The sequence below is a fragment of the Pseudochaenichthys georgianus genome, chromosome 10, assembly GCF_902827115.2.
Source record: "Pseudochaenichthys georgianus chromosome 10, fPseGeo1.2, whole genome shotgun sequence".
Lineage (NCBI taxonomy): Eukaryota > Metazoa > Chordata > Actinopteri > Perciformes > Channichthyidae > Pseudochaenichthys > Pseudochaenichthys georgianus.
The window spans coordinates 6,582,755-6,591,882 of NC_047512.1; the positions used below are offsets into that span (position 1 = coordinate 6,582,755).

Genomic DNA, 9,128 nt, shown 5'->3' on the forward strand with positions numbered 1-9,128 from the left:
TGGTTGCTCTTGAAGGGGCATCCCAGTCCAATTACTGGCAACTCAGCCAGTAATTGGACTGGGCCTTTTCATTCTGCCCCCCAAGAGATGAGTCCGATCCAAACGGCCTGTGGTCGGGAGGAGAGATGCCCCCCCCCCCCCCTGGGTCGGACTAAAAATAAAAGATCAAGAAGTCTCAACCAGACATGATGGTTGGGTTAGAGTCAGAGGAGAAACATAGGGTGTTGCATGAGATCAGATATATAAATAGCAACAAAAGGGAATTTACATATTAAACATTTTGTAATAAAGAAAGTAAAATATTGTCACCTATACAAAAATCTGAACATTTATAAATAAATAAAAAAGATATGATACAAAAAAAAAGACAAGAAATGAACACAAGCAAATTAAAAAGGAAAATAGATATAAATACATCTTAACTGGAGGTAGAAACATTTGCATGAACAATCAATGCCAGGATTTCAATACATTTCTCAAAATATAAGATCAAGAAGTCTCAACCAGACATGATGGTTTGGTTAGAGTCAGAGGAGAAATATAGTTTTACAAACAGTTAAAATTAATCGCAATTCAGCTTAAACAGAGGAAATGTTATGTGAAAAAAAAAGAAAAAGGAATGAATGTATTTGATGCTATAAATTGTTATGCTATAATATATATATATAATATATAGATGAACTCAGACGACGGTAGGATTTTCTGTGAAATGGCAAGATGGGTGGGAAAGGGATTCCCTCTATATATATTTCTTTATTTTTTCTTTTTCTTTTTGTATTGTCTATAATATCATTTGTATCTGTATAAGTCCCTTTTGTGAGGGCAAAATTAAAAAAAATTGGTCAAAAAAAAAACAGTTAAAAGGGTGTTGCATTTGATCAAATATATATAAATAGCAACACAGGGGAAGGGAAGTATTAAACATGTTGTTATAAAGAAAGTGAAATATCGGCACCTATACAAAAATCTGAACATTTATAAATAAATAACAAACATATGGTAAAATAAAAAGTAAAGAAATTAACAAAACATGCAAATGTAAAAAGGAACATAGATATACAAATACATATGAATTGGAGATAGAAAAGTGTGTATGTACAACGCCAGGATTTCAATACATTTCTCTTTCAATGCATGATTCTCATCTTAAGCATAGACAGCTAAATGTCACTGCTCCAACAACTGTATGAATGTCATCAGTGTGAGTGATTTCTTTGTTGTAAAGTTGAGGTTTGTTCTGTTCCCAGCGGCCTGTGGATTTCATTTTAATTACAATTATTTTCCAGCATACAAGTACTAATCTTTCCTTCATTTTTGTGGTCGAATCTAAGTAGGTGTACCATTAAACAGAGAAGCGAGGAAAACATATCTTTAATAATTAATTATCAGATTAATTAACACACACATCAAACACAACGGTGAATGTATTTGGGAGAAGGGGAGGAGAGTTCATGTAATCATTATTAAAGTAAATTATTCATACCATATGCAAATGGTGTATGTGCGTTGTAACATTATTTGTCATATACATTAATTTCATGCTTATATATATATTCATGAATCACACAGATGTTCATTTGAAAACATATCTAAAGCTATGCCAAAGGCTATAGAATAATATAGTAGAATAGACTTTGATGGCAAAATCAGTTTTTCTACAGCCAATTAATTTATAATGCATTGTATAAAACACTAATCATCTGGTAATCGCATGAAATGATTACGAAGTATCTGAATCAACGTCATCAAAACTGTATGGAGGACACCTTCTCTGATTAACATTAAACAATCTGCAAATAAATGAAACAATCTACATTGCAAGATAACGAAATACATACATTGAACCAACCCTTTAAGACAGGGGTGTCAAACTCAAGGCCCGGGGGCCAAATCTGGCCCGCGGCTTCATTTTATGTGGACCCGCAAAGAATATAATACGTTTATTATACGGTTACATGCCGCTTTACAGAAGCACGTTGCCAATAAACTACATGTCCCACAATGCATCTCATTTTGTGACATGGGCACTGAAGAGACTTGCTATTATTTGACCCAGACTTCTGCTTTCAGACGTAGTTATTACCCTATCCGATAATAATCCAATGCGGAGGTAATAATGTAATATAATACATTATTTTATATATTTATATCGTCTTAAAGTTACAATCGGCCCTTTGAGTGCAACCATAATGCTAATGTAGCCTGCGATGAAATTGAGTTTGACACCCCTGCCAGTTTACTATTATTATTATTATTATTATTATAGTATGTCGTGTATGTCTATGTCTAAGTGTATGGTTACCACACTGAGGAGTAAAACCTCTAAAAGTTGTCCACAAATATATAATAATAGAACTATCATTTCTGAAAAAGGCTTGATTATTTCCTCAAACAGCTGTGAAAGGTTTCTAGTAAATGATCCTCAAACTGGAGAAAGGAATAATTTGCATGGGACTATTTTCAGATGCGGATTAATACATAATTGATGTTCTAGTGAGTTAACCCAGAATTAGCAGACAGTTTAGGTGACAATGACTTCAGTGTCCCTGTTCATGATAATAAACAAATACGTTTTAAAGTAGAATCAATGAATTAAAGATGTATATTAGGTTCAGAGTCCAAAGCGACCCTAATACTAACTGTGTAGATCCTTGCTATTTCTCACAGATCCAGTTCTGTACAGCGAAACATCCGTCATCGTTCCACTCTCCGACTCCTGGGGTCTTCTGAAGATTTTCTCCACAGTCTTGGTTCCCGTTGTAGCTGTTGGGCTGCCCGGGCTGCCAGAACCTGACGGACAGATAACAGGGAGGCAAAGGCTTCTTACAATCAGAGATGGCAAAAGTACACACATCCTTTACTCAAGTAGAAGTACAGATACTCGTGTTTAAAAATAGTCTGGTAAAAGTAGAAGTACTGACTAAACTTATTAAGTAAAAGTAAAGAAGTATGGGCTTTGAAATGTACTTCAGTAAAAAGTACCCATAACTACCATCTGTTTTGAAGAGTACCTGACCTCCCTTTATATCAATAGAACAATAATGTCATTGTTAGCTAATGAATGTTTCGATGCTGAACAACGGCAACATGACAACGTTTCCATTGGTCCCTCTTCTTTAGAGAAGACCAGGAAGTGATGGATATGTGATGTTTTTTTTGTGTTGCCATAAGTTATTCTCTCTCTGTTGGTGCGCGGGGCTAATGCTAATGCTAATTATGCTAATGCCAGCAAATACAATGGCGGCTTCAAAAGACTTTTCTGAGTTTTACGGGGCGTGGTTTGCAATTCACCTCTCAGAGCAGGCACTACAAATGGGGGTAAAAGTTATCTGAACTAAGTTCTCTTTTTGGTGTGAACGCAAAATTAGGCACTATCGGAACTAAATGGGAAAAGTACAGGTAAAAGTACTCCGGTGTGAAAGCGCCTATGATAATGATCACGCCACCAAACGCAGATTTAAACTAAAGTTACCAGCCTGTTTTGAAAATGTAAGAAGTAGAAAGTACAGGTATTTGTGTTAACATGTGAGAAGTAAAAGTAAAAACTCATCAGAAAAACAAGTTCACACCTCTGCTTACAATAAAGATATGTAATCATCATTTTTTTTTCCCCCATCATCCCCCCTTTATATTTTGAAACTCATTCACACAAGAGCCGCGTTCACACTGCGGTACTTTTCCCACAAAGGTTCATGCCAACTTAGTTCATGATCGCGTTCACACCAAAAAGAGCCGGTACTAAAAGTAGTTCATGCGAACCTTTTTACCCCCTCGTTTCGAGCGGCTCTTTTGTGAGAAAAGAGCTATATTCCTGATTGGCTGGGCGGATTGGAAACCACGCCCCGTAAAACTCCCAAAAAGTTTTGTGAAGCCGCCATTTTATTATCCTCGCATTAGCATTATTAGCATTAGCCCAGCGCAGAAACGCAGAGAGACTAACTTATGGCAACACAAAATAAAACATGGGAGCGGTGGAGATGAGGAGGTGTCGGCGTTCTGGCGATTTACTCGGAAGGCTTCAGTAGAAGCTGCTGGGACTCCCAGCAGCTTCTACTGAAGCCAGTCCCCAACTCCGGCCTGCCAGTAAACCCAAAGCAGGAGAAGAAGAAGTGACGTCAGCGGCTTAATTTGCCTAATCCTCCCCCAGGGACTTTTTCTGGTGTGAACGCGATCTGTACTTAGTTCATGCGAACTAAAGAGTTCGCATTAACTAAGTTCGCATGAACCTTTGTGGGAAAAGTACCGCAGTGTGAACGCGGCTAATGTCTCAGTTTGACAATCCTTCCCGAATAATTGGACCAGATCTTTGAGCTGAATGTGATGGATGTGCATTAAAACTGTCCTTCAAACTCTACATTACCTCATTGTTTCACAAAGGATTAAAAAGAAAACATATGTTGACAGATATTGTGTGCAGTTTGTGTACAATTATTATCACATGAAGTCTTTCTTCAACGACATACTGGGGTAAAACCATCACTGATCTAAAGATACCAGACTACTGTATATTAACAAACAAGACTATTTCTGCAAATGTATTTTCAATGATTGTGATAAATGATACTCGGTATGAAAATGGCAAAATCATCCAGAAGCTCCTTCTGCGCATATTTTGAAAACCTGCTGCACTAAAAAGTTTCCTTAATGGACTCTGGTGCTCAGAAACACTTCCGCACTTGCCCACAGGGACTGCCGAAATCCAAACAAAATGTACACTTCTCAAAACAGAAAGCTGTTTGGCAGACAGGCTAACACAAAACACTGGGATGGCGATGCTCAGAGGGTCTCCCCAAACAAGGACGCGATAAAAGCCGACACCAAATCCCCCTGTGTGTGTGGTGCTGTGTAAATGTGTGTGACTTCAAGAAGACTTCATTCACAATGTTTCTGTTCGACTTACTTTGTGGTGACGTTGCTCCCATCCACCCACATCCAAGTCCCCTCCTGCAGACTGTCAGTCAGACCAATCCACACATTTTGGCCTTTGTGCATTAACATATTGAGAAATGCCTGTAAGTGTAACCGAAAGAGAAAAACATCAATATGCAACTTTATTTCAGTCAAAACGGTTATGGACCCTTACGAATGTTACACAGTACAGTTTTCTTCCTCTCCAGTTTCTTCTGTATGCAAAACTCTCAACCCCATTATTACATTAACTGATTGTTCAATTCATTGGACAAAATAGTCAACCTCACATGGATCCTCCATAGTCATTGTTCTTATCTTTGTGCATGTACTTCTTCTCAGCTACATCGCTCCGTCACCCCTCCATTATTGGTGCAAATAAACACAAAGGGATAAAACCCACTTTTAGAATCGGCTCTGAAGCATTCTTCGAGCTGCCTCTGCTCTATTAATCCTCCAGGACAACAGACACATGTTTTAGATATGACCCAGTTTATTCTTCGTCTTTTTCTCCCTCTTCCTCACCTGTTCCTCCAGGCTATCTATGACCACCAGGTCCGCTCCCTCTTCGATGCACTCTTGTCTGCTTAACGTCCAGTTTTTAGAAACCAATGAGACAAAGTAACAGCTGATGTCGAACTTGCTCCAGCCGGTCTGACAGGGCCGGGCTGCAGATTGAAAACATGGAGAGGTAAGTGAAAAACATATTCCCCCCCCCCCCCTTATCGCCTGCATCTCCTCAGAGCACCATTGTGTTCTTTGTAACCAAATGTCTCTCAGAGGGGCGTGGGGAGGGGCTCCTTATTTTCATCTAAAGTAACAGACAGAGAATCAGCACTTGGAAACAGGGCTGAAACAGAGGGGATTATGGGTAATGCTGCAATGATCCGTTTGGTGTTTGGAGCCACACACTTCAGAGACATGTTTTGTGAGACCTATGATATATTGTTTAAAAACAGTATAATAGGGCACCTTTACATTATCAATAGGCTACTATAACTTAATACATTATTTATGAGAAACTCACCTCTTATTTTGTCGATCTTCTTCTGCAGCTCACCCTTTTCTCTCCGCAGGACACTGTGATCGGTTTCCAGCTGACTGTGTTCCTTCTGCAGAGATTTAAACCTGGTTTCCAATCGTTCTACGTATTTCCGTACTGTATTGGCGGAATTAGCGTAGTTATTTTGCAACTGGTCCTGGTTCCTCATCACTAAAGAGTAATTGCTCTGTAGCTGATCCCTGTTTTCCGTCAAGGTTACAAACAAAGTCTGCAACTCATCCTTGTCTCTTTGCAGGCGACTGTAATCGCTCTGCAGCTGCTCTCCACGTGCTGTCAAGTTATTCTGAATAGTCCGGAACTGATCGCTCTCTTTTTTCAGATTGTTAAAACGGTCTTTGAACTCATCTCTCTCAGCGGCCACGGAGTTGTAACTGCTTTGCAACTGGTCGCGGTTGGTCTTCAGTGAAGTGTAATTGCGCTGTGACTGATCTCTGGTTGCTCTCAGTGTACTAAATGAACGCTGTAACTCGTCTTTTTCTCTCTGCAAGATATTCTGTCTGATGGTTAGCTGCTGCTGTTCCCTCTGCAGAGTGTTATACCTGGTCTGCAATTGCTGTTTGTCTTTCCTCAGTAAATCGGAGCTGACCTGAAGGATATGTTTACTCATACTTTGTATATTGTAGCTTCTCTGCAACTGGTCCTGGATCTTCTTCAGTGAAGTGTAATTGCTCTGTAGCTCTCTATTTGCTGTCAGCGTAGTGAGCTCAGTCTGCAGCTCATCCTTTTCCCTTTGCAGGCGACTGAAGTTGGTCTGCAGCTGGTGTGCCAGATCATTTTGATTGGTCTGAAACTGATCGCGCTTTTGTTTTAAGATGTTGTAACTTACTTGTAACTGGTCCTTCTCTGTTTGCAGTTTGTTGAAACTGGCCTTGAACTCATCTCTCTCAGCCGTCACAGAACTGTAACTAAATTGCGTCTGGTCGTGGTTCGTCTTCAGTGAAGTGTAAGTGCTCTGTAGCTGATCTCTGTTGGCTCTCAGCGTGCTAAACTCAGTCTGTAACTCTTCCTTTTCTCTCTGCAGGTCACTGTAATTGCTCTGGAGCTGCTCTGTAGCTGCTCGCAACATGTCCGTTTCGTTTCCCACTTTGTTGAAACTGACCTTGAGCTCATCTCTTTCAGCAGTCACAGAATCGTAGCTCTGGTGCAGCTGGTCTTTTTCTGTAGTCAGGTTAGTCAGTGTGGTCTCTAACTGTTTCCTCTCTGCAGATGAATTATTATCACTGCTCTGCGGTCGATCTTGAACGTATCCGGACTGCATTGGGTCTCCTGACGCTGGATGGCTGAATACCTCATCTGTAAAGTGCAAATAAATTAAAATGATTTGCTTAGATTATTGGATTTATGGCTTTTGTCTATTTTCCACATAATCATTATCAGGTTTCTCAAACTTTAATAGCCAGGTGGCAGTTACAAAATATATACATTTATACATTTCACCATGGACGCGGAAAGGGGTGGTGCTGAGGGGGCTGCAGCACCCTCATCCACGAGGCTCCACTAGCACCCCCAAGCACGGCGCACTCTACAGTGTACGCGTGCCAGAGTTTCGCTGGTCATAGTTTTGACGAGCTCGTCACAGGCTCCACTAGCCCCCCCCCCCCCCCCCCCCGCACCCCCAACTCAGAGTGAATTTGCCGCGTCCCTGCATTTCACTTACAGTAAATAAGTTGCCCGATGTTTCCAGCCAGCAGGACGGCACACAGTAACCCAAGACACACCGACGCACATCTAGACGGCTGCTTCTTCCTCTGGAAATCCACTAAATCAGAAATAAGAAAACAGTTAAAAGAGAGGGAATAGAAACACATCATATATCTGTACACCATATATAAAAGCTTTTATAAACTACTTATACAGTAGAGCACAAATTAGATTTATATGGAAAAGATTATTTATTGTAAAAGTAAGTTGATCAAAGTCAACTTTATTGTCAATCTTTCAGTTTGTGCGTACAGACAGAGATCGAAAACCGTTTCCCACAATACAAATATGTTCAATATGATCAATAGCTAAGTTTACAAAAGCACTTCATATTTAGATTTTCAATATGTTTTTAGGTCGATAATATACCTTTGGTGACGAGGCCTTCCATTGAGCGGTGCCTATCTATATAAACGTCGTCATCAATTTCCATTAAGTCCATTCTCCTAAATATTCCTGTACAGAGAAGACATGTACAGATGTTTGCAAAGCTACAAATACACACTTATTTAGACATAATAATTATCCGTAAGACATTATATATTATAAGTATGCTCCAATGAATTATGTGTGCTCACTCGGGCATGACTAAATGTTTTATATTCACAAGTGTGCTTTCTAGTCAGATGTGATATTTACATAAAAATCCTGCTTAATTCATGCAAATATTCCCGGTAACACCGGGTACGCATTTAAATGAATTGCAAGCATCGAGCCAACATCTATAATCTCATTTGCTTTTGGAGTGCACAAATTAACATGGTTTAAATTATTCCAAGTATAAACATTTCAATTAGATGATTTAATATCATGATAATAATAATAATGTGAGCAAGACACAAAACAAAACACTCACTTAAGGTAAAATATGAAAGAGTGGAAATGGGAAAAAGCCTCTAAAAGTGCACTTACCTTGGATCTGTGAAAGTCAGAAGAAGTCCGTATCAGTACGTCTGCATTCACATGAAGTTGCTGCTGCTTATTTATTACAGAAACGGCACAAATGAAAGCTAATGCAGCGGTATTTATTGTGCACAAACAGGATGCCCTTCTCGCCCTGTCATCAAACGTTTGACTTCAACATATCTCTGATTGGTCTGGAATAAACTTGACCTTTATGTTCACAGTCTCAGTTCAGATTTCAGGTAATTTTCGGCCAAAATCATTCAAACAGACAGACTGGAAGTCACCATTCAGGTTCAGTTGCCGCAGAGTGGTTATATCCCAGGCTCCACACTTTCATCCTCTGTGCTTTCTGTTCCCTTTTCCCACGGATTAACTTCCTACTGAGGTCTAATGGCTGACTGTTGCATGACTGAGCTACAAGGTAAGTCATAATGCAAATATTAGCAAGAGAATGTGCAGACTCAGCCTTGCTGTGCTTGATTTCAGTTATTTAGCCACACACACATGAAATTATCTCTGTTACTTTTCCAGGAGATTTATTTACAGTATT

The 9,128-nt window shown here is 39.6% G+C and overlaps 1 protein-coding gene across 3 annotated transcripts; it reads right to left on the reverse strand.

The window, feature by feature from the left end:
• Window positions 1-1,352: 1,352 nt before the first annotated feature.
• Window positions 1,353-8,827, reverse strand: LOC117454207 (CD209 antigen-like protein C). 3 transcript variants are annotated; one of them, XM_034093352.2, is made up of 8 exons: window positions 8,585-8,749; window positions 8,042-8,128; window positions 7,629-7,730; window positions 6,798-7,264; window positions 5,936-6,020; window positions 5,434-5,576; window positions 4,901-5,010; window positions 1,353-2,790 (listed from the first exon to the last, which is right to left on the reverse strand). In XM_034093352.2, exons 2-8 carry the CDS (start codon window positions 8,112-8,114, stop codon window positions 2,655-2,657), a joined length of 1,116 nt encoding a protein of 371 aa, XP_033949243.1. In that variant the 5' UTR covers window positions 8,115-8,128; window positions 8,585-8,749; the 3' UTR covers window positions 1,353-2,654. The 3 variants fall into 3 exon arrangements, with proteins under 3 accessions (XP_033949243.1, XP_033949244.1, XP_033949242.1); XM_034093353.2 differs by having other exon boundaries at window positions 7,071-7,264; window positions 8,585-8,709; XM_034093351.2 differs by having other exon boundaries at window positions 5,936-7,264; window positions 8,585-8,827.
• Between the last annotated feature and the right edge of the window lie 301 nt (window positions 8,828-9,128).